The sequence below is a fragment of the Pelodiscus sinensis genome, chromosome 1, assembly GCF_052426305.1.
Source record: "Pelodiscus sinensis isolate ZL-2025 chromosome 1, ASM5242630v1, whole genome shotgun sequence".
Taxonomy (NCBI): Eukaryota; Metazoa; Chordata; order Testudines; family Trionychidae; genus Pelodiscus; species Pelodiscus sinensis.
Window position 1 is genome coordinate 195,843,576 of NC_143052.1, and position 27,984 is coordinate 195,871,559.

Genomic DNA, 27,984 nt, shown 5'->3' on the forward strand with positions numbered 1-27,984 from the left:
TGTAGCCATTATTTCATGAATCTGTGATGTCATGAGACATGTGGCACGTGATCTTGTAGATCTGTCACTTGCTAACATGACAGCACCATAAGCAGAATTCCCTAAGCAGACCTGTGTTGTTAGAGTCCAAGTCCATGATCCTAATATACTGACTGGCAGGAATTCTCATAGTCTTGGAATTGTGAGGCAGTTCTTTTCTTCCCTCGCTTCTGCCAGTTTATTAGCCTGTAGTACCTCTGTCAGTTCTTTCATGACTGACAGCAACAGAGTACCTGACTGCTGCTGCTCTTACATCAGCAACAGCTTTTGACTGGCATCTTAACATTTCTTGTGAGGGTTTTTTTTTTTCTCCAGACATCTATTAATCGGCCTTAGATTCCGTCATCAAAATAAATACAAATGAAAGTCATTTTATTCTGCGTGAAATAGATCAGATGATTCTGCCCCAAGGTACTTTTAACATTTTGAATATTATACAAAGACACTATTTTCCTTTGTCCCTTGTTCCTGGTTTCTTTCAAGAGGAATAATAAAAATCTTTAAAACTCAATTGCCATAGATCATGTGAACTTATTTATGTCTCACTCCAAGTACGGACGCTTTTCCGGAAAAAGTGCTTTTCTGGAAAAGGGTCCTGCCAATCTAGACACACTTTTCTGAAAATGCTTTTAACGGAAAAGTTTTCCGTTAAAAGCATTTCCGGAAGATCATGCCAGTGTAGACGTAGCCTATAAGTACACAGTATAAGTCGGCTCCTGGGGACTTCAGAGCCCTTGTAACTGTAATATTTAAATGGTTGCACTCTCACATTCCTAGTTCTTATGTCAACCATAAATTATGAATTACAGTGTGTACCATGAATTATTAGTGCTCTTGCTAGGAGGGCTTGCCGTGAGTTGCAATGGCAGCATTTCCTTCCTTATCACTCTTAAAAATATGTATTTATATATCCAGGTGGAGTGGGCAGGAACTTTAATTACAAGGTTGATTTCTTCTTCCCACACCCATTTTTCTGTCTTTGGCCCCAGCTCATTAAGGGAAAAGAAGGCAGACAACAGGGGCTTTTACCAGAACAGCCCAGAAAGACTCAGAATAGGCCAGACAGCTGCAAAACTCCCTTCCCTCCAGTCTAGGCTCCATTGCATTTCCTGAGTAATCATAAACATGTTGGGGATAAATACCATTTCAGTAGTACACTATCCTCTTGGAACAGAAGCTGGCTTAAGAAGAGCCATGCATTTCAGTATTGATAGAAAAGTGGCCACATATTTCATTTCCAGCAGACAAACCATGATGTGGGCTGAGGAGAAAGAGCTTTCTCTTTACTATTTTTTCTAAACAGCTTTCAGAATTTAGAGTTGATGGGCATTCTTTTGTAGCAGTAACATAATTTTTGATGTCAGTTGAGTCCAAGTCATTAAGGTGGCCTCCTCTGAGTCCTGTATCTGACATGTGTTTCCAATATATCCCTGGCAGGATATATAGAGGTGGTGTTGCTAATCCAGGCAGTTATTTATCAGATGAGCAGTAGCATAGAGCAGACAAAAAGAGGATCATGGTAAAAGTGGACCATGTTTCCTTCATCAGAATTATAGTATTGACTAGAGAAGAGACAGGCAAGATATGGCCTGAGGGCCCACCAAGCCTTTTAATTGTGTCTGCCTGCCTGCCATTCAAATCAGCTGGCTTCTCCCTGCACTGTGTGGGGAGGGGAAGCAGGGAAAATGCAGGGGAAAGGCTTTGCGCGCTGCCCCTGCGCCCATAAAAATCTCTCTGCTCCTGTTGGCTGGAAACTAGCCAATAGGAGCTGAGAGATTTTACTGGGGTGGGGTCAGTGAGCAAAGCCTCTCTTCTTCCCCTCCTGCATTGCAGAGAACCACATGGTACAGCCAGCAGGGGGCTGCTGGCAGGCATGGAAGTCTGCTTGAGTGTGATGCTGGCTGGGAGTTGCTTAGGTAAGCACCTCCCAGCCAGAGAGTGCCTCTGGAACCACACCCCCCTCCTGCACCAAACTCCCTCCCTGAATATCCTGCTCCCATACCCCATCCTGGATCCTGCACTCCAATTCCCAGCCCCAGGTCACCACCCATGCCCTTTACAAACTTCCTCCAATCCCCACCCCATGTCATAACTCCCTCTCAGGCCCTGCATCTGCTCCTTCATCCCTCCCCCAGGCCAGAATCCTCTCCTCTCCCGTACCGCCTCGCAGACCCTGCACCCCAATCTTCTGCCCCAGATCACAACCCCCTTCATCACCCAAACTTTCCCTCAGACCACACACCCTCTCCTGCACCCCAGTCTCCTACCCTAAGCTCCCTTCTGCACCTAATCTCTGTCCCAGACCCTGAACTCTCTCCAGAGAAAAGTGCAGCCTTAGACCAAAATCTTATAGTGTTCCCCCGCATCAAAACTTATTGCTCACCCCTGGATTAGAGGCTAGAAGAGACTATCCATAGGAAAAGAGATCTTGAGACAAAAAGGGGATCATGGTAAAAGTGGACAAAGTAATGAGCAATGTATAGAATGGGGTGGGCAATAATTTTTAATGGAGGGGCCACTCCAAGATCTGGGTAAGTGGTCAAGGGCCACAGTTCTGTGGAGGGGGTGCAGGGTCTGAGATGGCAGATGAAGTGTAGAAGAGAGCTTGGGATAGAGGACTGGGGTACAGGAGGGAGTGTGGAGTCTGAGAGGAGTTTGGGTGAAGGAGGGAGTTATGAACTGGGGCAGGGGCTTGAGGTGCAGGTTCCAGGAGAGGTTATAGGTGCAGTAGAGGATTCTGGCCTGGGGGAGAGGTGTAGGAGGGGGTGCAGGATCTTGGAGGGTGTTGTGACCTGGAGGAAGTGGGGAGAGGGGATACAGAGGGTTTGGGTGGTGACCTGAGTCAGGTAGTTGGGGAGGGGAAGAATGGGGGGGGGGGGATGCCAGAGGCAGGCTTTGGCTGGGAGATGCTTACCTAAGCAGCTCCTGGTCAGCAGCTCTGCAGGAACCTGAGACAGGCTCCCTGCCTGTTTGCTGGGCAAGCTGCTCCATGTGACTCTGCTCCAGCACAGGTTGGGGGGAGGGAGGGAGATTGAGAAGCTTCGTTCTCTCCCCCTGCCTTCAGCAAAATTTCTCAGCTCCTGTTGAACAGAAACTGGTCAATGGGAGCTGAGGGACTTTGCTAGGGGGTGGGTACAGCACACAAAGCTTTCGCCTCACTGCCCAGACTGCATAACAATTAGCAGCCTGCAGTTTAAAGACGCTGTAGCTGCTTTGTAATAAGGGTGCCAGCGAAACAGCCCCGGGTCAGATCTGGCCCACTAGCTGCCTCTTGCCTGCCCCTGGCTTACACATATTTTGTCTCTCCAAACATCCTTGTTTGATGAACAGGAAGTCTGATGATTTTATGATAGCAATTCAACTTGTCTAAGGCTTCTAGATTTTTTCCCACCTGCTTGCCCCTGGATTCTTTGTACTGTGTTCATTGTAAATGATAAAATTCTGTAGGCAAAATAAAATTACACATGTATTTCTATTATCTTCAAATTATCCTCTGAGTGATACCAGTTCAATCCTCTTAGCTTCAGTGAGTTTGTACTAAGATAACAGATTGGAGTTTTGTAAGCAATCCTGTTGATGCACAAGGTGAAATGGGGTGAGCTGAGGCATATATTCTTTATTTGATGTGTTTAAAAGTCAGAAAACAACAAAGCATTTTTGTTACTAAAGTCAGCAGATATGGCTGAATACACACTCAACAGATTTGCTCCTATAAGATGATGTCAGTTTTATGTAATCTTTCTTTAGAATGGAACTGTGTTTTAAAGCATATGATTACAGATACGTTTGTATTCAAAGGATGGCATGAATGCTTGCTTATTTATTTGCTGACCTGCTCTTTTCTCGTCTAAGAACTAAAGATTCCTCTCCCACTTTTTCGTTTTCACATCTCAGTCCTTGAGGCATTATGTTGCTGGCAATGTCCTTTTAGATAATAGATTGGCATCAATTGGTCCAAGTAATGGGTAGTACTCTTCCTCATCATGGTGTACATAGCACTTACAGTTTCTCCTGGCCAAGGAAGTGAGGGAATTGAATTGAAGAATAAATCTCATTGTTCTGAGTATAGCTCAGAGTACTACTGTTACACGTGTCCCAAACATTTTATAAAAGTTGTTTAGAAATAGAGACGGTAGCCAACACAAGAAAACGATATGCTGTATTTGTGATTGTTCTGTCTTTGACAGTTCACCTAAGCAGTGGAGCAATACAGGATTTTGTTCTAAACGCACTTTTCAGACTCCAGTAAAATACAACCTGAGCCAAGAGTATTGTGAGCAGCATTCTTCTGAAAAGTGAAATAATATATTATTACATATTTTTAAAATTTGCCCCAAATTAATTATTCATGCAAGTAATAGTGTTTTCTTGTCTTGTTTCTAAGTCTTTTTTCCATCTTCCTCTCTAGATGGTAAAGGCAATCCAGGTACTACGTATTCATCTGCTTGAGCTAGAAAAAGTTAATGAACTCTGCAAGGATTTCTGTAGTCGTTACATTGCCTGTCTGAAAACTAAAATGAACAGTGAAACTTTGTTAAGTGGAGAACCTGGAAGTCCTTATTCACCTGTACCATCACAAGTACGTTTCACGTAGCTTAAATGGGCTTTTGATTAGAAATACTGCAAAATGTATTAATACTTTTTTGCTGCACTTTGTAAGAATTTCTCTAATACGCAGCTTGCTGTGTGTTCTTTGGATTTTTTTTTACGTGTATTTGGTAGGTTGCTGAAATATCTCTTTACAATAGCTAATCTATCTTATAAAGCTTCAGGGGGGTAGCCGAGTTAGTCTGTACAGTATAAACTTAAAAAACAACAAATGGTCTGGTAGCACTTTATAGACTAACAAAATATGTAGATGGTATCATGAGCTTTCGTGGGCACAGCCCACTTCTTCAGATGACCAGAGTCTATATGTTTTGTTAGTCTGTAAAATACTATCAGACCATTTGTTGTTTAAATTTATCCTGTTTTATAAAGTAATCTAAGAGGTGATGATTGCTTAATTTCTGTTTTTAAAGCTCTTTCTTTTGCTTTTGGTACCTTAAAATGTGGAGAGAAAAGTTTGAAATTAGTTTGAAATTATTAAAACAATTGCTGATTCTTCTTTGGGTGATGTCCCTGTGGGTGCTCCACTGTAGATGACGGGTCTTCCCTGGAGCTGCAGGATCGGAGACTTTTTCATAGCAGGTAGCAGTTGTGCTGCTGGCATTTTGACAGCTGAGGGTGGCCCAAATCCGGACCCTCAGTTCCTCCTTCTACCACCCTCGCAGAGCTCTCCTGCCTCTTCAGGCACTTCTCTCCTCTCAGAAAAATTTCACTCTCTTCACAACTTTTTGACCTCTCTCAATTACAGATCACCTTTTTACTTTATTTCCACTTCAAAGGAAAAACAACAACAACCGGGGAACACGCTGTTCCCTCAGGACTAGCGGCTTCAGCAGCAGCGGCTTCTCTCTGCCCTAGCCGGTTACTCTCTTTGGAAAAAAAAATAAATAAAGAAGGGGGGGAGAACAAAACCTCATAAAATGGCAGCCTCTACATATGAGCTCGTCAGCGTTTGAATTAAGAGCCGCCTCTTCTCCCATTCTCAACCTCAACCACCATCAGCTTCTAATATGCCTGGTTCACAGTGGTTTAAGAAATGCAGCAAAAACCCATCCCAGCTTCAAATGGTCATAGCTGCTGTATTAGATGTCTGGGGGAGTCACTCCCCACAAAAATGCGAACATTGTAAGAGTTTGTCTGCCAGAGCAAAAAAAGAGCAGAAGCTTAGGCTCTGCATGTTCCTTCTGGAGAAGGCTTTACAGCCTACGGCAGAACTTGCATGGGACCAAGTGACAGATCCTCCCAAGCGCTGATCAGCCTCTCTGAGGCCTCAGGGACATTAGAGAACCAGGGTCTTTCCTTACCGCCTGATCCATCCTTACCGCCTGATCCGTCCCTCAGAATAACCAGGGGAGACGTGGCGGCCATCTCGAGCTTTGCTGTGCCGAGGTCTGCCTCAGAATCACCCACTCCAGCACCGAGCATGAACGCAGGAGCTGCGTGCTCATCCTCCGCACAGGGGAAAGCACACAGACAAGCCCCAGTGCTGAAGCAAGCACCTACATGTGCAGCACTGGTGAGTGGAGTGGAGCCAGCCACAAAGCGGCCCCACAAATCATCTGCACCACCGCTCAGTGCAGCAGCTTCTCCAATGCCTCTCCCTCTGCAGGCTTTCAGCTTGCAGACAAACCAGACTGGCTCTAAAGAAAAGACAAACAGCGGGGACCTCAGAGAGAATGCTAGTGAGCACAGACAACCCTCCCCACTCCCATCAAGGGAGCAGTCTCCAGCACCATACCCATCTTACTCGCCACAACAATATGGACATGGAGACCAATTACGACCAGGATTGGAGTGCTTTCTCCTTGCAGCATTCATCTCCCACCCCATCTCAGCAAAGGCATCACTATACAACACGCCCATATCACCCTCAGTGGCATCCAAGCTGGTATTATCCATCTCCTCATTACCCGCCGCATTGAGCACCCTGGGATTATTGGGCACCACCTAAGTACCATTCCGCTGCCCAAAAAGGCTACCGCCATTTTCACCATCCCACACTATGGGATCCGTACCAGACTCAGAGGAGGAGGATGGTCAATTACCTGACGATCAGGAAGACACTCAGCTGGTGTAGTCAGAAGGCAGCCTTTTTTCCCTTCCTGAGGAGGCTATAGCCCCTGAGGATGAACATACTACAGCGGACTTGAAACAGTTTCAAGATCTTTTTAAGAGGGTTGCTACCTCCTGAAATAAAATTACAAGAGGTTAAGGAGAAAAACAGCACCATATCCTAAAGAAAATGTGCCCATCATTCCAGGGCAGAATCACATTGCCCATAGACAAGGCAATTATGGAAGTGTCTGAAGACATCTGGCAAGCACCAGCATTGGCCCAGCCATTTTGCAAAAAAGCAGATAGGAAATATTTTGTCCCACCTAAAGACTTAGACTTCTTGTTTTCTCATCCCTGGCTGGTCGTTGAGGCGGCAAGCCAATGGGCAAAGGCCCCTCACCTTAAACCAAATAACGGAAACAAAGAACTCAAGAGACTAGACCAATTTGGGAAAAAAGTGTATTCCTCTGCCATCCTGTAGCTTAGAATAGCAAACTCCACAATTTTGACATCTACTCCAAATTAGCTGACCTGATGGAGTTTTTACCAGACACCAAGAAGCCTATCCTCAGGGTGATCATACGTGAGGGTCACGCAATTGCTCGCACAGTATTGCTTTCTGCAATTAATATTGCTGATACTGCAGCGAGAACAACCGCTACAACCATGGTTATGAAAACATCATGGCTTCAGGCTACAGGAATCCCAAAGGAACTTCAATCTAAGGTGGACGACCTCCCCTTCAACAAGCACAAACTTTTTGCAACTAACACCGACAAAATCCTGCACAACAGCAAAAATTTGTGTTCCACGTTGCGTACCCTAGGAATGTACACACCACCGTATCAGAGGAAGCGTTACACTCCCTACAATAGAAAGAGGAACTCATACTATGACTGTGCGCAATATAGACCATACAAATACAATCGTTCCAGACAGCGCATCCAGAGGAACCTCAAACAACAACCATGTTCCTGGTAGCCAGGCCCCTAAGCAGCAAATTTGAAACATCGGTCAAGGGCCCGCCCGACCTCCCCAACCATCCAGTGCAACAAAGGCAGAAACATCTATTTGACCGCAGATTGTGCCCATTTCTTCATCACTGGGCCTCAGTAACATCCGACCAGTGAGTCATGGGAATCTTCCGCATGGGATATTCAATTCCATTCATCCCCCTCCCTCCCACCTCGTCCCTCTTCAGGGTCCCCTCTCATGAGATACCCCTCAAGCAAGAAATCAATCGACTTCTCCATCTAGGGGCTATAGAGGCAGTACCCGAACCATACCGTGAAAGGGGGTTCTACTCAACTTATTTCCTAACCCAGAAATGCACAGGGGGCTGGAGACCAATCCTAGACCTCCGCAAGCTGAACAAGTTCCTGCGAAAGCAGCGATTCAAGATGGTCACACTGGCTTCAGTAATACCAGGACTGGACACTGGGGACTGGTTTGCAGCCCTTGACCTACAAGATGCATATTTTCACATTGCAATACATCCTGCCCATAGACACTATCTGAAATTCACAGTTGGGAACGTATATTTCCAATACAAAGTCCTACCTTTGGCCTATCCTCGGCTCCACGGGTCTTCTCAAAGGCCTAGCGGTGGTCGCAGCCTACCTTCGGCGTCAGGGGGTCGTTATCTTCCCATATCTAGACGACTGTCTGATAAAGGGCTGTTCCAGAATAGTATTATGTCTTTGGTTTCCAAAGACCAAATAACTTTTCAACCACTTAGGCCTCTTGATAAGCGAGCAGAAGTCTAATCTCAATCCAGTTCAAGACTTAGAATTCATAAGGGCTCGACTTGACTCCATATCAGCCAGGGCTTATCTCCCATGAAAAAGATTTGATGCGCTACACGACAGAGTCACTACCCTACTCGTCAGACCCACCATGACGGTGCATACTTGCCGTCAGCTCATGGGCCATATGGCAGACACCACCTGTGTGGTCCAATACACATACACTTCCGAGCCCTACAGCACTGACTGACATCAGTCTATACGCCATCGAGACATTTGCTGCACAAAGCAGTTGTTATACCCAGACACGACCTGGAATCTCTCAGATGGTGGACATACCCACACAACATGCTCAGATGGTGCCTGCCCTTTTTTCAGCCAGAACCATCAGTCCAGATTACAACCCGTGCCTCAATCCTGGGGTGGGGCGCACACCTACAGCACCACACAGCACAGGGCAAATGGTTGCCACACGAAGCGCTACTCTACATCAACCTTTTCAAGCTCAGGCTGTAATGAATGCATGCATTTTACCTCAACCATCATGAAGAGAACCATCCATATTCTTACAGACAACACGACCACCATGTTCTACATAAACAGACAGGGAGAATCACGTTCCTGATCTCTGTGCGGAGGTGGTTCGCCTTTGGAACTGGTGCATCCAACATGGGGTCACTCTAAAAGCAGCATACTTACCAGGGATGAACAACACCATGGCAGGTGCTCTGAGCCACAATTTCGCCATGGCTCATGAGTGGGAACTCCACCCACAAGTGTTAGATTCCATCTTTCACAGGCGGGGCTATCCAACAATGGACCTTTTTGCAACCATGAGGAGTGCCAAATGCCTTCACTTTTGCTCATGGGCAGGACTGGGGAGGGGATCCAGAGGAGATGCATTCCTGATCCCATGGGATGAACTGATTTACTATGCATTCCTACCAATACCACTTATCTCCAGAATCCTGCGCAAGATCCATTCGGACGCAGCCTGAGTCATTCTAGTGCCCCATCCTGGTCCAGACAGACCTCGTTCCCTTACCTACAGTACATGTTCATTGAACCATCCTATCTGTTCCCTCAGTGGCGCAATCTACTCTTTCCGAATGCTGGCAAGCTGCTGCATCCAAACCCACACACCCTTCATCTCCATGCCTGGCTGCTGTCTGGTTCCAAGATGTAGAAGTCTCCTGCTCGGAGCAAGTAAGAAATGTTCTCCTTCACATCAGGAAGCAAACCACTTATCTACAAAAATAGAAACGATTTGCATCCTGGTGTCGTTGCGGACAACTCAGTCCAGACAAGTCTCCGATACATACGATCCTTAACTACTGACACGACTTGAAGACTGGAGGCCTAAAAAGTACCATAAAAATACACTTGTCGGCTATTACTGCCTTTAATAACCACATTGAAGGGTCATTAGTGTTCGCACATCCCATGACAAAGAGATTCTTTAAAGGCCTCCAGAACTTCTACCCATCTCATAGAACACTAACACACGCGTGGGACCTGAATTTGGTTCTGGAGACTCTTATGAGACCCCTCTTTGAACTTATGGCCACATGCCCATTCTTACTTCTCACAATGAAGGTGCTTTTCCTAGTGGCAATCACATCCGCAAAGAGAGTCAGTGAGTTAGGAGCCCTAATGGTGAGCTTACCATACTCGGTTTTTACCAAAGATAAAGTGACGTTGAGACCACACCCAGTCTTTAATGTGAAAGCAGGTGTTGACTTTAGGTATAATGAACCCATAGTTTTACTTGCATTTTTTCCAAAGCCACATACATCACCTGCACACACCATGTTCCACACCCTTGATGTTAAAAGAGCTTTGGCTTTTTACATTGACAGAACCCAGACATTTTGCAAGTCCCCATGTCTGTTTGTCTCTATTACGAACTATTCCAGGGGCAGCCCAATTTCAGCACAACGTATATCTAAGCTGATAGTGGGTTGCATCCTTCAATGCCATTCCCTTGGTAACAAGCCCCTAAAGACAGCACCAAGAGCACACACTACCCGTGCTACAGCAACATCCACGGCACTCCTTAACAGTGTGCTTCTTAAAGATATTTACCAAGTGGCCACCTGGTAATCAGACCATACGTTCTCAAAGCATTATGCTATCATGCCCCAAATGGCGGTTGACACATCAATGGCTAAGGTGATTCTATCTGCTGCTACGAAGCAGTGACTCGGAGACCCGCCAGCCGCAGTGAGCACTGCTTTATAGTCAGATACAGTGGAGCACCCATGGAGACATCACCCGAAGAAGACAAGGAAGTTACTTACCTCGTGCAGTAACGACTGTTCTTCGAGGTGTATGTTTCCATGGGTGCTCCATGACCCTCCCTTCCTCCCCGCTACTCGGAGTTCAATTGCTTTGCGGTAGACAAGCAACTGAGGGGAGAGGGTGGGCCACGCTCAACTGTCAAAATGCTAGCAGTGTGAGATTCTTGCTGCGCATGCGTGGCCCAACTGCTAACTGCTATGAAAAGGTCTCCAATCCTGCGGCTCTGGGGAAGACCCATCACCTACAGTGGAGCACCCTAGAAGATACACCTCGAAGAACAGTCGTTACTGCACGAGGTGAGTAACTTCCTTTTGTATGGCTATTCGGTCTCAGTGCTGCAGGCACACATTTGTTTAACTTTACACCTGTATTTCCTCTGAAGTCAGTGGGACTATTTATGGGCAAAGTTAAGGATATGTACACACATTTTCATGATCAGGGTTTAGCAACATTATTTAAATTATATAAACTAGTACACAGTTTACATGGATTAAAATATATATTAAGGGTACTGTATACAATACCTAGTGCATTTTTAAGTCAGAAAGCTACAGAAGGAATTAAGTTATTCATTAAACCTCTAAACTCATTTGTAATTTAGACCCTTTGCATCTATTCTTTATCTTCCGTGTCTTTGGAAATTGTTACTTCACTTCTGATTTAGTTATGTATCAAAAAAATGTTATCCCCAAATATATCCAGATATTTCATAACATTCTTCTTCGAATGCTTGTTCATGTGCATTCCAATCAGGTGTGTGCATATGCACATGCAAAGTATCCGGAAGATTTTCCCCTACTAGCTAGCTGGATGCTCCCTGGAGTGGCATGTCATGGCACTCAATATAGATCCCTGCCAATCCACCTCCTCCTCAATTCCTTCTTACCACCAGGAACAGGAGCTGGAACTTCCCTGTGCCTCTCTCTTGGCTTTGCAAATGGATCAGCATGTTATTAATTCTTGTACATAATTAACTGTTATTCTTAATTAGTAGTTAGTTTTAGTGTTAAGTAGTTTATAAGTTTGTTAGGGGCCCCATTTCCTACCGTTCTTCTAGGCATACTTCATTCCCTGGGCTTCAAAACCTGCAGTTGTGCACCAAGTGCATGCTGAAGAGTGAGCCTCACTCCTCCTGGCTGAAGTGCTTGGGTGAGGGTCACAAGAAGGACAGCTGCAAAATTTGTCTTGAATTCTGACCAGGGACAATCAGGGAAAGAGAGCAGCGACTCAAAATTCTCCTTATGGAGGCGGCTCTAAGGCCACAATCTGACCCCAGCACTGGAACAGAGAACCTAGTGCCTCCTCATCAGTTGGGAGTGGCCAGGCTACAGAAGATGCATAGTTTGGACTGACAGTGCTCCAGTCAGTGGAAAACTCTGACCCTACCTCCTGAGCACAGTCTTATGAGTCACCTGATTGGAATGCACATGAAGAAGCATTCAAAGAAGAAAAAATGGTTACTCTCTTCTTATAACTGTTGTTCTTCGAGATGTTTTGTTCATGTCCATTCCAATGCCCGCCGTCCCACTTTTTCCTGGCTACTCCCAAAGAGAGGGAACTGAGGATGAAGTAGATTGGCAGGGCTCTATATTGGGCACCATGAAAGTGCTATCCTTGGGGGTGTCCAGACCTACCCTATGGCTAGCTGCTAGGGGGGAAATCTGATTATTGTGCATGTGTGTGTGCATACAGCTGATTGGAATGTAGATGAACAACACCTCTCGAAGAACAACAGTTACGAGAGACGAGTAACCATTTTTTTTTTTTCAAGCTGCTTAGTTTGCAGTAATGACCTCTTTCTCCTGGACATTCACTTTTTAAAGCCCCAGATTTGCTGCAGCTAAAAATTACATAAGCATACTTAATTTTAAAAACTAATTATTTTATTTTTCTAGCAAATTCAAAGTGCCATTGCAGGTACGCTCAGTCCCCAAGGGATTATGGTGCCTGCATCAGCATTGCAGCAGGGAAATGTAACTATGGCAACAGTAGCAGGTATGACACAACTAAAATATGACATAATGCTCTTTATTTTTCTTTCAAGTTGTTAAGAAATGTACAGAGTTATGAATATTTCTTATTAATAACGCCTATGATAGCAACTTTCCAAGTGTAAGCAGGGTCTGAATCAATGCTTCCATTGCAGCCAGCTGGAATGGGAAAGAAATCCTTGGTGTGGTTATGTTCACTAGTTTGCTTAGACTTGCTAGGTATTCAACAGCTGTTATGTAAATACAGTTCACATTGGAATGGGAAAGAAATCCTGGCTGTGGTTATGGAAATTAAACTTCACTCAAGTTGTTTGGCTTACCAGATATTCTGCTACCGGTGGAAGGGTTACATTTTTGGGGGCTTGTCCAGGATAAAAAAAATGTAATCCTTCTGCCAGTTGCAGTCAGCAGCCAGAAGGGCCGTGTTCAGTATCCAGGGAGGTTCTCTCAACATTGTGACCAAACTGGCTCAAGCGCCTCCCAGTAAACTGGGAAAATTCCAATCTGTCCACTAGATGTGTTTAGAGGTAATTCTTCCCCTCTCGCAAGCACTGAGTTGGAGATAGAAACAGTCTGTTTAATAACAGTAATCTAGTATCAACCTACAGAAACACACATAAAGAAAACCTGTAAGCAGGGTACCATCCCTGGAATCCGCAGGGCAGAGTCTTTTGCTTAAAGATCTTTAGCCCAACCCCCAACTCATATAGTGTGGTTTTCCCCCACTCCTCCACACTTCAAACACTCCATTTATAGTTCTGTCCAGTCAGTGTAAGCCCAGAGGTCATAGGTACATCATCATGACGTCTCACCTTGTTGGGTATGTGGCAATGCCACCTATATGCTGCTCCTGCCGGCTGCCCCACCAACGGCTCACCGCTGCTCCTACCCGCTGCTGCTGCTGGCTTTGTGATGGATTTGGCTCTGGGCCATACTTAGTGATTTCAGCTCTTGGCCCACAGCTCAGTCCAGGCAAAAGATTCTAGTATCCACTGGAATAAAATTTCAAAATAATAAAGAGATTCCTTCTGAAATCTGTTTTAGTTTTAGCATTAGAATGAGGCGGAAGAGAGAGAAACAGGTTGAACCAGTCTTACAGCTCACGCCTAGAGGGCATGCAGCCTGTTGGTTCAGAGCTCTGCCGTTTTTGCCCCCCGACCCCCAGTTGCCTTCATAGAGTCTGGCAGAGGAAGCCTTGTCCACCTGAGATTCTTTACACTGACAATTTCTCTCCTTTGAACTGAGTTAAACACAGTCTGACTTTTCTGCATTCCCAATAACTGCAAGCATTGTGGTCATATCTAAGGACATAAGAACATAAGAATGGCCATACTGGGTCAGACCAAAGGTCCATCCAGCCCAGTACCCTGTCTGCCAAAAGTGGCCAATGCCAGGTGTCCCAGAGGGAGTGAATCAAACAGGTAATGATCAAGCGATCTCTCTCCTGCCATCCATCTCCACCCTCTGAAGAACAGAGGCTAGGGACACCATTCCTTACCCATACCGGCTAATAGCCATTTATGGACTTAACCTCCATGAATTTATCTAGTTCTCTTTTAAACCCTGTTATAGTCCTAGCCTTCACAGCCTCCTCAGGCAAGGAGTTCCACAGATTGACTATGCGCTGTGTGAAGAACTTCCTTTTGTTCTAACAATTTCTGCATTTAGGATTAACACAGTTTGTGACACCACAACAGCCAAATTGGTTACAATAGGCAAAACACCATTCTAACAACTGAATATCTAGCAGGCCTAAGCAACTTGAGTGAAGTATATTTACAAAACCAGGGCTCGATAATCGTTGTAATCTACTCGCCCATGGGCGAGTAGATTACAACCCGGAAGAGCAAGGTTCCAGCGATCCGTGCATGCACAGAACGAGCTGCGCATGCGCAGAACGCCAGACAGCGTGGCTGGCGGGGCTCGCCGCAGCTCGGTGAGCCCTGTACATAACCATACCCAGGATTTATTTCCCAATACAAAGTGAACTGTATTTACATAACAACTTTTGAATACCTACCAGGTCTAAGCAAACTAGTGAATATAACCACACCCAGCTGGATGCAATGGAAGCATTGATTGAGACCCTGCTTATGTAAGTACTGTACAAATGCGAATCCCAGTAGGCTTTTTAATACTGGTTTCATATGTTTTGTGCATATTAAGCATAATGTATACTTATGAATATACAATCAAAAAAGGACATTGCACAGAAATATATCTAAAAGGTTTTTGGGGGGGAAGGTGATATTTCTGTGTAATGTCCCTTTTTTAATGGAAAAATTATTTGATCCATTATTGAAAAGAACATGTTTTCTACTTATTTTTGAAAATATTATTAGGTAAAATATGTGTATTATTAAAATTTTGTGCTTTAGAGTATTTTATCACATTGTATAGGTTGGTAACAGAAGGCAGTAAAATCCTGATAATTCAGAGTTGGGCTGGCAGTCAAGGTGAAATAAACTTGAAATGTCTTGTCACTTAGAGCATCTGATATGGCATATCTGAAATGGACAGACATTGACTTTACTTGTTACAGTTTTCTGTGAATTAAAATTTAATATTAAAGAGTGCATCTTAATTTGTTAGAGAAGTTGTAATAAAATATAGTTAATATCAGTTATCTAAAAACACGTTTCTATTAGTCAGCAATAATGATATTAAAGTAATTAAATACAATGATTATTTGTTCCTCTTTAAATTAGACATGGTACAAAAATTATTTTTGTCAGTAAAATGACTCCCACCAAGATATTCACTTAATGTTAAAATGCATATTTTTCAAAGATTCATTTTATCTGCTTTATAATCATAATTTTGTATGTGTTTTTAAAGGGGGTGCAGTCTATCAGCCAGTCACTGTGGTCACGCCACAAGGTCAAGTAGTGACACAGGCACTGTCACCGGGGACAATTAGGATCCAGAATTCACAGGTTTGTTTCATAGTCTTCTTGGAATAGTTTCTTGAAGCAAAAAACCCACTATTTATAAAATAATAGTAACATGTTCAGTATGATAAAATGTCAGAGTTAGCATTGCACAAATAAAAACTAATTAATGTAGAATTCATTACCTTAATTTCAGAAAAAAGTATTTCTGCAAAGATCCCCACATTTCTAATATGGCATAGGATCTCAAAGATTTTTGAAAATCTACCGTGAGAGGACAGAGCATCATGATGTCAATTATCAATTCTTTTCTTCTTAGTGATAGCAGAGAAGTATTCATATAAAAGAATAATGTTTACTCAGTAAAATATTCAGCATTTTAATCTCTTTCTAACTGAACTAGCATTATGGCAGGCAGGATGGATTTACACAAGTATGTTTATGATGTCATATTTCTGGTGTCAGAAGTGTCACTTTGCAAGAAGGCTGACATCACCAGTAATTTGAAACTTTATTTTTATATATTTCAGAGTTTACACTTGTTAAGAGGTGTTTCTCACTACACAAACTTTCAGAATACCGTGTTGAACTAAATGGGTGACAGCCAAATAGTGTGCATTACATCAAACTCCAGAAAGAGAAAGGTCAGCCTTCTTTTGCTGGGAAACCCTTTACAGTTTAGAATAGGGAAAAATTGCATTATAGGAAAGAAAAATATATATGTTGATACGTTAACAGTTTCAAATCCAATATCGAGGTCCTTGTATCAGAAAGTGGTAAATCAGGTCATTCAGGAATAAAAAGACCCTAGAGTGAATTAATTTGTTAAACATGTGAGCAGAAAAATTCATCTGTATAATATAAAGTCCATTAACAATTACTGATTTTCTTTCATGAAAGAATATATTTAAAATTCATTTATCTTTTATAATAGAACACACATGGCCAAATTCTGCCCTCAGATACATATACCTCTGAATTAATAGGAATTCCATATATGCTTCTGTCATGTAAAATTGTTCTCATAGACTAGAATGTTGGGAGGTCAAACTATTACCCTGTTACATAGGAAAAGTGTGGCATCCAGTGGGGAATAGTAATTTCAATTTGTGCAAAATGTCCGTAGCTTCCTTTGACTTCAGTTGGAACTCTGAAGTCCATCTGTGGGTTAATTTAGACTCTGTATTCCTCTGTAATCCATGAGCATGAAATAGAATTTCCTAAATTCCTGTTTCTAGTGTTTCATAACTTTCTGAGAGGGTGGAGAAGAAATTATCTTGTGGGAGTTGAAAAATGCAATAGTGAGCCTTTGCAGAGAATGATTACTATGAATTTAAAAAATTGTGTGTATGTGTGGTCAAATCTGAACATGTTTGGGAGCTAGGGGAAATTTTTTTACATATGTCACTTTACACTTAGCTCAAGAACAGTCTTTTAAAATAGATTCACACTCAGTGTATACACTGTGCTTGGTGATGCTCTGTTTTGTTTGGAGAAACTTGGTTTAGATATAATAAAGTTGCAACGCAGTTGTTAGAAATGATATATCCTATGTGAGCTCTATGCTATTCTCTATTAGATTTGGATAAACACTGAAGAGCATCTGTTCAAATGTTCATAGATGCAGATTTTTTTGATGTGGGAACATCTAGATGCATTAATTGAGAGTGAAAACGGAGACAAATGAGGGAAAGATTGATATCTTATGAATGTTCATACTTCTGTGTTAAGTCATTAAAATATAGCTTTTAATAATGCAACAATGAAGCCATGTGTTACAGAGCCTACAGTTGCCTGAACTCTTCCCCTTGTATAAATTACATTAGGACCTTCCATTAAATTATCATACACTGTAGATGAAATACAGTACAACTCCTTTTTTTTTTTTTTTTTTCCCACCTATCTTAGGGGTTTGGGGGAGAACTGATCACCAGGCTTTGAAATGTTCTCTATTCCAAGTGCAGACTTTTCAAATCCTGCTGACTTCGGTTTCAGAGGATTTCAGCTGACTGAGAGGACTGTCTTGTTTCAAGTCTGTATGCTGTGCTCCTTTTAATCACGCAGTGGCCTGCCAGATTTGGGGGACCAAGAACATTTCCGTGTGAAGCCAGTCAGCCCTTTCAAAAACAGTTGGTGCCACTTGGTTATGCTCTGTAGCTGAGGGGATGTGGAGAATATAATACATCCACAGGGGATATAACCCAGTGTTGATAAAACAAAACACTGTATATATGTCTCTGCATTTTTAGAAAGGGTAGAGCATAAATAAAAATCAAGTGCATGCTGCATTGGAAACTGATTCAGTAGAATTTTTGTGGAAACCTTAATTTAGAATCTTCTGGGGTGGTTTTGTGTGTGTGTGTGTGTGTGTGTGTGTGTATTCAAACTTTTTAAAATTTAATTTTGCTTTAGTATAGTTTTTAATAATGTATGTGCACATATAGATGGAGCTATATGAGGAAAACTTCATTAATTGGTATTTTAAACATATACATTTAAATAGTAGATTTTCCCTGTACAGTGACTTTGCAAACAGTTATATTCTTTGTAAAGGAGCTGCTAAATTTCCGCTATAATCAGTTAAACGTAGTCATTTATTTTCCCCTGCTCTCATACTCTTTCAAACTTAATAAATCTAACATTCATCAGGCCAAAATCAACTTGTACATGCATGCATGCACTTCCCAAGAAATTGCATACATGCTTCAAGGACAGGGCTTAGCCCATTATTCGCTTAAAAGTGGAGTTGGTGATAGTTGTTCATTTTACATAGTTACTATACACATGCTCTTTGTATCTGTTTTATAGATATAGGGTTTCTTTAAGGAGCTGATGTATGCACCTCTGATTCAGCATTGTAGTTTCCAGGGGTTGGAGATGGGGGGTAGGGGATAGAGACATTAAGTAGTGAGTGCTTCCTTTTGTATCTGTCATAATTATCTTCCTAGATGATGATGTGGATTGAGGTACATGCCCAGACTTGTGCTTTAAGTTTTTGGTGTATTTGTTTAGGCTGGAGATGTAAGGACTTTGGAGTTAAATTCACCTCAGTGCAGAAGACCCATGCAAGGTGTCTTACATTATTTAAGCCTCTAGGGCCTAATTCTCTACAGCCTTGCACCATGAGTAGTCACACCTGTGTAAAGAGAGCATGAAGTATTACCAAATGAGCAAAAAATGTTATACTGTGTGAGCACCATGTGTAAATGGCTACGCAAGTTGCAAGTCAGCAGAGAATGAGATTCTCAATATGGTGTTTACAGGATAAGAAGGCTCTTATATCTGGCCCCTGCACTGGAATGAATTTTATTGTAAATCAAAATCATTTTGCACTTGGTAGCTGTGATTAAATGCAGACAGCCTCCTGGCAACTACAGCAATTGTTGACAGAGATTCTAGAAAATGCTAAAACATCAGAAACCTGATAATAAGTAACCCAGAGTATGGATTTCTTTAGGATAATACTGCAAGAGAACTTCCATCACTACCACTACAGGTAAATAAAGTACCCTTTTTAACACAGATTATGAAGCTAACTATTTTCATTGTTTCTGTAAATATATACATTTTTTTAAATGATAAAAACAATTTTTGTACAATATCTTTATTCATTAAGTAATTTATATCTTTCTACATTTTTTCTTAAATTATTTGTGCAGCTTCAGTTGCAGTTAAATCAAGATCTAAGTATCTTGCATCAAGATGATGGCTCGTCAAAAAATAAGAGAGGGGTTCTTCCAAAGCACGCTACTAATGTGATGAGATCTTGGCTCTTTCAGCACATAGGGGTAAGGACAAAACATTATCAGTAGTCATAAATATTCAGAGAAGACTTTCTGTGTGGTCTGTTTGGATTTGCTTCCTGATGTTTTGGCCTTACCATGTGCATTAAGGGCCCTATTCATCTTCCACTGAAATCTGGTAGAGTTATTTCATTGACTCGAACCTGAGTTGGGTAAAGCCCTAAATTTGTATATATTTTAACCACAAGAGCTTATTAAACTTTCTAGAAGTTGTTATTCTTTTATTTCATTGTGCCAAGGTTTTAGAGCCAGGTACTCTCAGGGTAAGCTTACTCAGGAGCAATAACATATAAATTCTAAGTGGAAGGGAACCTTCCAACAACTACTGTGTGCCATCAGCACCATGTTACTCCACAGTGTCTTACCTGTGCTGGAAGAGGAAGATGAATCTCTATTGGTAATAAATAAAGCGCTATAAATTAGTGGAGTATCTTCTATTTTAGCTATCTGATGTTACAACAGAAAAAATTATGCATAAAAATCACACATGCATTTCTTAGGTTTCATACAGTTTCTTTGCCCTGTTTAATTTTGGGGGGGGGGGAGGGTAATTTAACCACAAAAGGCTCATCAGCACTCTCATGTGACATAGCCTTCAGACAGTGTAACTAATCAAATCTTATCACATGCTATGCTGGTGAAGGATCACATTGTCTACAAAAAACTCTGGCGGCTGTGAGAAGCATTTTTTTTCCGAGATTGATATGGGCAATTAAATGGTCGTATATACACTTTATGAGGATAACATAAACTTTAGTTTAGTAATGTTTTATTTAAGTGACCATATCCGTTAAAATTTGTGTTTAATATTTATTTTGTTAATGAAACTAGGGGGGGGGTGTTATTCTAGCAATTTTTAATCAATAGTAATGAAGAAAGTTTAATTTTCTTTTAAGGAAGAACAGACAAAATTTACATACTTTTTTTTATCCTTAGCATCCATACCCAACAGAAGATGAGAAAAAGCAGATTGCAGCCCAGACAAATCTGACACTACTACAGGTTAACAACTGGTAAGATCCAAAACTTTGTCTTAATGTACATAAGTGGAGTATAGGTATAAAGATATCCTCTCTGTATGTGAGTACCATCCACATATGTACAATGCATAGAAATAAAATTAGGAGTCTAATTTAAACTGGAAAAATGATTAACAGCTAGAGTTAAAAATACAGTTCTATGCTAAATTCAGCTTCAAATAATGGATAGTCTTATATACAACAGTACAAACTTAAAACTTCTAGGGACTCTACAGACATTAAGCACTTCCAGCTTACAACCCAAGAGGAAAGGAAGGAGTATTATGCCTATTTTTCTGACAAAGGAATTAAAGCATAAAGGGGTTTACTGACCCATCCAACAGATCAGAGGTCTGTCATATCTGGCAAAGAGCTTTGGTCTCCATATTCAAAGGAGTGATTTTGTGTCCGGCACAGTGGAATACAGAAGGGGATTTTGGGCTTAGGGACTCCTGAGGCAGCCCTAACTTGGAGTATGAAACAAAGGTGTTAAGAAATATTTTGCAGTATTAATATTAATTTCTATTTAATTTTGATATTTTTGGATAAAACATTAGTTGAGATTGTGAGTGCATGTGCACACAACACAGAGACAATTTCTTGGTCATAAGCTGTGAGGCTTTTTTGTTGGTCATATTTAGGTTTATTAATGCTAGAAGACGAATTCTTCAGCCAATGCTGGATTCCAGCTGTTCTGAAACTCCAAAAACAAAGAAAAAAACAGCTCAAAACAGACCAGTTCAGAGGTTCTGGCCTGATTCCATTGCATCAGGAGTTGCTCAGCAGCAGTCTAATGAACTTACAATGTCAGATGGTAAGGAAAATTGGCTGGAACATGTATTATAAAATGAATTCCTTATTAAAATGTCTTCACTATTTTGAAATAAAAACAGGCTTTTTGTTATGTTTTGGGGCATTTCCTGATGTAGATAAACCACTTTGGTGATAATATGGGAAGAATTGACAGACATTTCTGTGTTAGAATTTTAGCTAAATACTTGGGGTCGTGGTATGTAATATATTATATGTAGAAAAATTTGTTCAAGAATTTTGTTTAGATATCTCAAAGTCAAACACTTGGAAGTTAGGAAATGTCAGAATTGAAGTTGCCCATGCAACCATAATTTTTTGCCCTTGTGTTAATGTATTATGATATAGTTTTTAGTTACATGACATGTATTATTTTTCCCAGAGTGGAAGAGCCAGACTTGTTACATGGGGCCTCCTGACTCTCCACGTTGTTCTCATTCCTGCAGACCACACTGTCTTACTGCCCAAGGTACTGAGTGTCTACAGCTCCCATTGAATTCACTTGTAGTGTTGTGTGCTCAGTGCCACTAATCAGGCCCCAAGAGTTTCACATTGAGCAGTGAGAAAATGAGGAATATATCATTAGTAAACACCTGTTAAACTTTTGGCTTAAATGACTTAGCTAGCATCACATAGAAATTTTGTCGTAGAGGCAGGGATAGATCCAGTTATACTTCCTGTGTGGCATCCAACTGCCTTAATCACAGCACCAGGCTTTCCCTTCTTAAAGTCCCCTACCTCACCTTGCATCAAGAACCTGATCTGACTCCTATTGAAGTTTAATGGAAAAGCTGCCATTAACTATTGACAGAGTGGATGAGTAGTATCTTATATTGGACTCTCTAATATCCTGGGAGCAATATGGCTACCATACTGCAATTAATTTTTTACAGTGATGGGAGCTAGATAAGGCAGCAGCCTCATCCATTTAAATAACCCTCATTCACTCCCTGAGCATATACCAGCCTATGCACTGAATGAGATAGAGGTTCAGTGGGAAATATTAGTATGTGATCATATAATTAAAGACTGTGTCATAATGCATTAGGGTTGCCAACTTTCTGATTGTAGAAAACTGAACACACTTGCCCTGCCCCTTCCTCAAGACCCTATTCCTTCCTCATGGCCCTGCACACTATTATCCCCCCTCATCTACTCATTTTCACAGAGCTGGGACAGGAAATTGAAGTCTATGAAGTATATGGGTTCTGAGCTGAGGATGCAGGCTTCAGGGAGGAGCCAGAAATGAGCAGCTCTGAGTGCAGGAGGGGGTTCATAAGAACATAAAGAGGTTCCAAGCTGAGGCAGGGTGCTGAGATGTAGGACAGGATGAGGGCTCTGGCTGGGGGTTTGGGCTCTGGGCTGTATCTGTGGATGAGAGGTTTGGGGCATAGGAGAGGCTATGGGCTGGAACCAAAGGGTTCAGAGTGCAGGAAGGGTTCACAGGGTGCAGGGGAAGATTCAGGTGTGTGGGCTTCAGGCAGCAGGGTGTGAGCTTCTTAGGCACAGAGGCAGCCAACGGGACTCCTCATATTCCTTCACCTGCAGGTGCTGCCCCTTTAGCTCCCATTGAACGCAGTTCCTGGATAATGGGAGCTGTGGAGCTGGCGTTTCAGGAAGCATCTGTGCTGCAAATAGGGGTGGCACCTATGCCATAAGTAGAAGCAGCGTGCAGAGCCTATTTGGCCATCGCTGCACCGAGGAGCTGGAAAGACATGACTGCCATTTCCTGGGAGCGGAACAGAGCCAGCCACTGTGGCAAACCTGACTTTTAGTGGGCCAGTCAGCTGTGTCGACCACAGATGACAGGGTCCCTTTTTAACCAGATATTCCAGTCAAAAACTAGATGCTTGACAACCCTATTATGCATGCATACAGAGGGACCGCATTAAGAGTCCTGCAACCTGACATTTTCTAACTTTTGAGTGCTTGACTTTGTAGTCTAAATAATACAAATAGTTGTTGCATGTAATTTTCTGGGAATCTTATTTTTAAAAAATCCCACAAATTCTCTTGTGTAACTGTTAATGATCAAATAATAATTTAGATATGTTTTCAATTTACTAATTGTATGCATGTTTTCACTTCTCCAGGAGCTGTTGTAACAATTACAGCTCCAGTCAACGTGAATGTAGACAGTCTCCAGTCTCTGTCATCTGATGGTGCTACTTTGGCTGTTCAGCAAGTTATGATGGCAGGACAAAGTGAAGATGAATCTGTGGATAGTGGTGAAGAAGATGGAGCAGACCTCTCAACAACTAACATCAGTGGGCTTGTTTTGGATAACAGTGATTCTCTGCAGTAGGAAGCAAGAGAATGTAACAAAATACTTAGGAAACGGAATGGACTGATTGACTGTTTTTATAGTTTGCACAGCAAACATTTTACACAAGTTTTATTTCTAATATGTTTTATATGTAGATATAGAAGGGTGCACTTTTTGTATTTCATAGTAAGCTTAAAGAGTGTCTTTGCAGGTGCAGCAACTTCTTTCAAATGTGTTTTTGAATTTTGGAAATGGGCTGGGGGGGGTATTTCAAAAAATTGCATCTAGTAATATAATGAACCTCATAAATACCCCTTTTGTTCTCTCATTAGATACAAGTACTATAATTTCTAAAGAATTATGAAATTTCAGTTAGACCTGTTGTGTAACACAGTGCTTGTTTGGCTAATGATGTAAATTCAAAGCATGTGGTACTGATGTGTAGAATTTGATCATTAGACATACATTTGAAAGATGCTGCTGCACCTTAAAAACTGCCAGTCTAAGGTGGGCAACAGCACACACACACACAAAGAAAATGGAGATGTGTGATTCACTAGCGAATGTATGACAGTTTAAATACGTTTAATTTCTCTCATAGTCACTGAGCTTGTTTATCATTTGCTATAAAAACTCCTATTTTTACCTTGATGGGATTATTGGATAAAAAAATATTTTTATAAATTCAATAGTAATTGGGATGACAACTGTATTGAGCATGAGAAAAAAAATTTCCAGAAAGGGAAAATAAATGTTTAGTATTCCTATTTGGAAGGTTCTGAAAACTGACCAAATTTAATAAACATGCCTAATGCAAATGTTCCATGGTTCTCTGCTATCCCATAGTGGCATAATATATTTGATAATAGCGTAAGAAAGACCCAAGGTTTGATGGAATTTTGATATTGTCAAACTTTGATATATATATATATGTGTAAACTAATGCTCAAGTTACATTTAACTCTGTATCTAAACTTGTATCTGAAGGTATTTGCTAAATAAGTATTCAGGTAAGTAAGTACAATTATCCACAATATTTCCAGTGATCAACGGACAAACTTAACAGTTCGATTTTTTTTTTTCCCATATGATTTTTGAAAGATGAAAAACAGACTGGGCTAGTTTTTCCTCAGTTACATCATTGGATTTGAATTTTTTTTTTTTTTTTTTTGCAGATACAAAAAATATAATTTATTGATTATATAAAGAATCTCTTCAAATACAAACATCACTGCTAGAATATACAACAGGCTTGTAAAAACATCCTCGTGTGTCTTTAAACAAACTTAGAGCTAGTGATGAAAACACATTTATCTGTGATAATGGTTAATTTCAGTTTATCTCCAAATCTTGTGTTTGCATATTGTTATTTCTGAATATTTGTTGTTTGACGCTTGATGCTGAAAATTTGGTCTTTTCCCGTTAAATGCAAATACAGCAGACCCAAGAAGTCTTTTAGAAGGACAGTGTGAAAAGGAAGATACCTTCAAATCTTAAGCACTGATTGAACAAAGCACTTAGTTATGTGCTCCACAGTAAGCACCTGCTTAAACCAATTCCTGTTCCTCAAAATATCCAAGCATGTGCTTAGTTTCCATTGAATTCAGTGGGATTTACTTGAAATTAAGATTTGGTGCTTTGTTAAATTGAGACTTTAAAGACTGCCTTACTGAGCAATTTATAGGCAGCAGGGATGGAGATCTGAACAGAAGATGCAAAAAAAATTGTTACATGTACTTAAAGAGCAAATTTCTTTTTCAGGGGTTACCATTAAAAATACTTGTTTTACTGGCATTGAGCTACACTCACCACTAGCATAAACAGCTGTCTTTGCCACTTTAGCACCCTCTTATGTTTATGATGAATTGGGCCTGTTGACTCAGCTGCAGTAATGAGGTATTATAGTTAGAATTATTAAAATGAAGTTTTTAAAGTATTTGTTTAAATCCAGCTTCTCTGTTTTTCTACTAATACCATTCCCATGTGTACTGAGCAGTTTAAAGAAAATACTAAGTGTATAAAGAAAGATTTAATTATGAAAACTGGTATAAAGTAACTGATTTAAGGCATATTGACAAGTTCAATTTGACCTCAAAATTTAAAGGGCACAGTGAACTTAAAAATCAAATTCCTGTCTGAAGACATTGTACATACTAGTGTTACAAACAACACCTAAAATGAATATAACTGGCAGAGATTAGAAGCAAAAATATTTTTTTTCTTTTTAATTTGTTTACTGTTTTCCTTTGCCAGACCATTTTTTTAAGTATTTCCATGTTAGAATTATTTCCTTTTGTGTGTTTTTCACAAAACAGAAGCTGAGAGGAAAAATATTTTTTAGGGCTAGATCAATGGTGGGCAAGCCGGGGCCTGCGAGCTGCATGAGGACCACCAAGGTGATCTGATTGCAACCCGTGAGACACTGTGCTGGTGTTGAGCATCTGCAAGCTCTGCCCCTCATAGCTCCCAGTGACCTCAGTTCTCTCTTCCCATCCAATGGGAGCTATGGGAAGCAGCGCCTGCAGGTTAAGGGGCAACATGGATGTGCTAGCCATTGCTTCGCAGCTCCCATTGGATGGGAACAGAGAACCGAGGCCACTGGGGACTGTGGGAGGCAGTGGCTGCAGATGTTCAACATCAGCACAATGTCTCACGGGTTCTAGTCAATCACCCTGGTGGTCCACATGCAGCCCTACAGGCCCCATGTTGCCCACCATTGGGCTAGATTCAGCCGTCTTTATTCATGTGTAGTAGCAGTTGAATCCACAATACTGCAAATACTTACATATGTGAATAATGTACTGCTCAATATGAGTAAGACTGGCAGAATCGAGCCCTTGAATAATGGAAAAATGTGATTGTTTAAAAAATATATGTATTGGCAGAAGGATTCAAGCAGGTGTAGTACCTGAAACGTTTAATCTGGTTGAAAATAATTAGATTTCAAGTTGATGATGTCCCTTTTGATTTTATGAAAGCAAGCTTGTACAAAGTGTTTCTTTGGATTTTTCCCTTCATTCGAGTAGAAATTATATATATATATATATATATATATATATATATTCAATAGAATAAGTTAGCATTCTATGTGAGGTTTGCAGCATTTAGCAAGTGTGTAAGGACCTGGAAAGTGAAATTGACTGGAAAGTTATTAGGAACAAAAGAAAATGGAGTAATAAATTTTTAATTGGTCTCAAGAAAATTACAAAAAGTAAACAATATTGAAAAGTAAATTATATTTGTAAAATTACTTCTATTTTAATAATCAAAGATAATACTATTTAACAAACTGTGGAGCCCAAACATCTTCAAGGACTGACATCTAATATATCTATATAACATCTGTATAACTCAAACATTTAAAAAGAAATTGTGCAAAATTTAAAACAGATGCACTTGATTGTAATTAACTTAAGTTACTAATGGTCCAGTTTCAGCTACCAAGCCTTCTTGAGAACAATGAATGCAGTCTATGCAAGATGAAAGTTAGCCCCATTTCCCTAAAAGTGTAATTTATAGGTACTCTATATTTCTTGTATTTTGGCCTTCTCTTATTTTTGATAATCATTCAAACAAAACATTCACCAAAAATTCAACTGAGTTTAAAGTTGACTAGGATCAAATACAATTTGGTAAGCATGTTGAAAATACAAGTGACCTTCATTCCCTCATGAAAATCTAAGATGTTAACCACTTGAATTTCTACATAGTGAAACATTTCTGTTTCTATTGATTCTCTCTAACATAGTGAATAGAATGCATTCAAACTGTAATCCTCTCTCCCAACAAGAAAGGCTAACCAAGAAAAATCAGTGAGAATCCAAGTTTAAGTAGTATTCAAATAAACTTCAGAAATGATACCTGTTTAGGTTTCACTTCTTGTTAAATGTATTGCTGAAGAGTGCTCCTGGAAACATTTTGGACTTGACTTAACTTTGTTGTTTTTTCATTGGAGATTGAATAAGCTAGGTTTGGCTTTGCCAGACCCAAATCTGTTTTTCTAGGCTTGCTAGACTCTTTCAAATATTTTATTTTTCGCATTATGAAATAATTTTATTTAATCATCCTGCAAAGTATAATGAGAGTGCAAATATGCTGTTAAAAGGTCACCCTACCCATGTCATTTGGTTACCTTTGTAACATGAAAATATAAATGTTGTTCTGTAGTTTTGTAGGATCTACTAAATAATCACTTATTTTTTAACTGTGTGAGAAATCTATGGGAACGCCTGTTTACAAACTTACTAACCTTGTAGTTTACTGTCAAAATATTTGCCTAATGTTATGAGATACCCATGTTTTCAGATAGTGACAGAAATGACACATCAATCTTCCACTGTTTTAGCATCATTTGTTCTATAAAACTGACAATCTTTAAAATGTGAACACTGTAAATTTAGTTTTTCTCGGATAGTTGTCTTAAGAGATATTGTGAAGCAACTGAACTATCAAAGCA

At 40.8% G+C, this 27,984-nt stretch overlaps 1 protein-coding gene across 15 annotated transcripts in view; it reads left to right on the top strand.

Moving 5' to 3' along the window:
• The window catches only part of PKNOX1 (PBX/knotted 1 homeobox 1), a 69,415-nt gene extending 45,065 nt beyond the window's left edge, over positions 1-24,350 (top strand). For 11 of the 15 annotated variants that reach the window (XM_075912316.2, XM_075912306.2, XM_075912324.2 and 8 more), the window contains 9 exons: positions 4,448-4,618; positions 12,644-12,743; positions 15,578-15,675; positions 19,088-19,126; positions 19,290-19,418; positions 20,370-20,446; positions 21,094-21,266; positions 21,645-21,731; positions 23,356-24,350. In XM_075912316.2, the coding sequence (XP_075768431.1) occupies positions 4,448-4,618; positions 12,644-12,743; positions 15,578-15,675; positions 19,088-19,126; positions 19,290-19,418; positions 20,370-20,446; positions 21,094-21,266; positions 21,645-21,731; positions 23,356-23,567 (1,086 nt within the window). In that variant the 3' untranslated portion in view covers positions 23,568-24,350. The remainder of the gene's footprint in view (positions 1-4,447; positions 4,619-12,643; positions 12,744-15,577; positions 15,676-19,087; positions 19,127-19,289; positions 19,419-20,369; positions 20,447-21,093; positions 21,267-21,644; positions 21,732-23,355) is intronic. The other 4 variants (XM_075912332.2, XM_075912345.2, XM_075912318.2 and 1 more) reach the window with 4 other exon arrangements.
• The last annotated feature ends 3,634 nt before the right edge of the window (positions 24,351-27,984 follow it).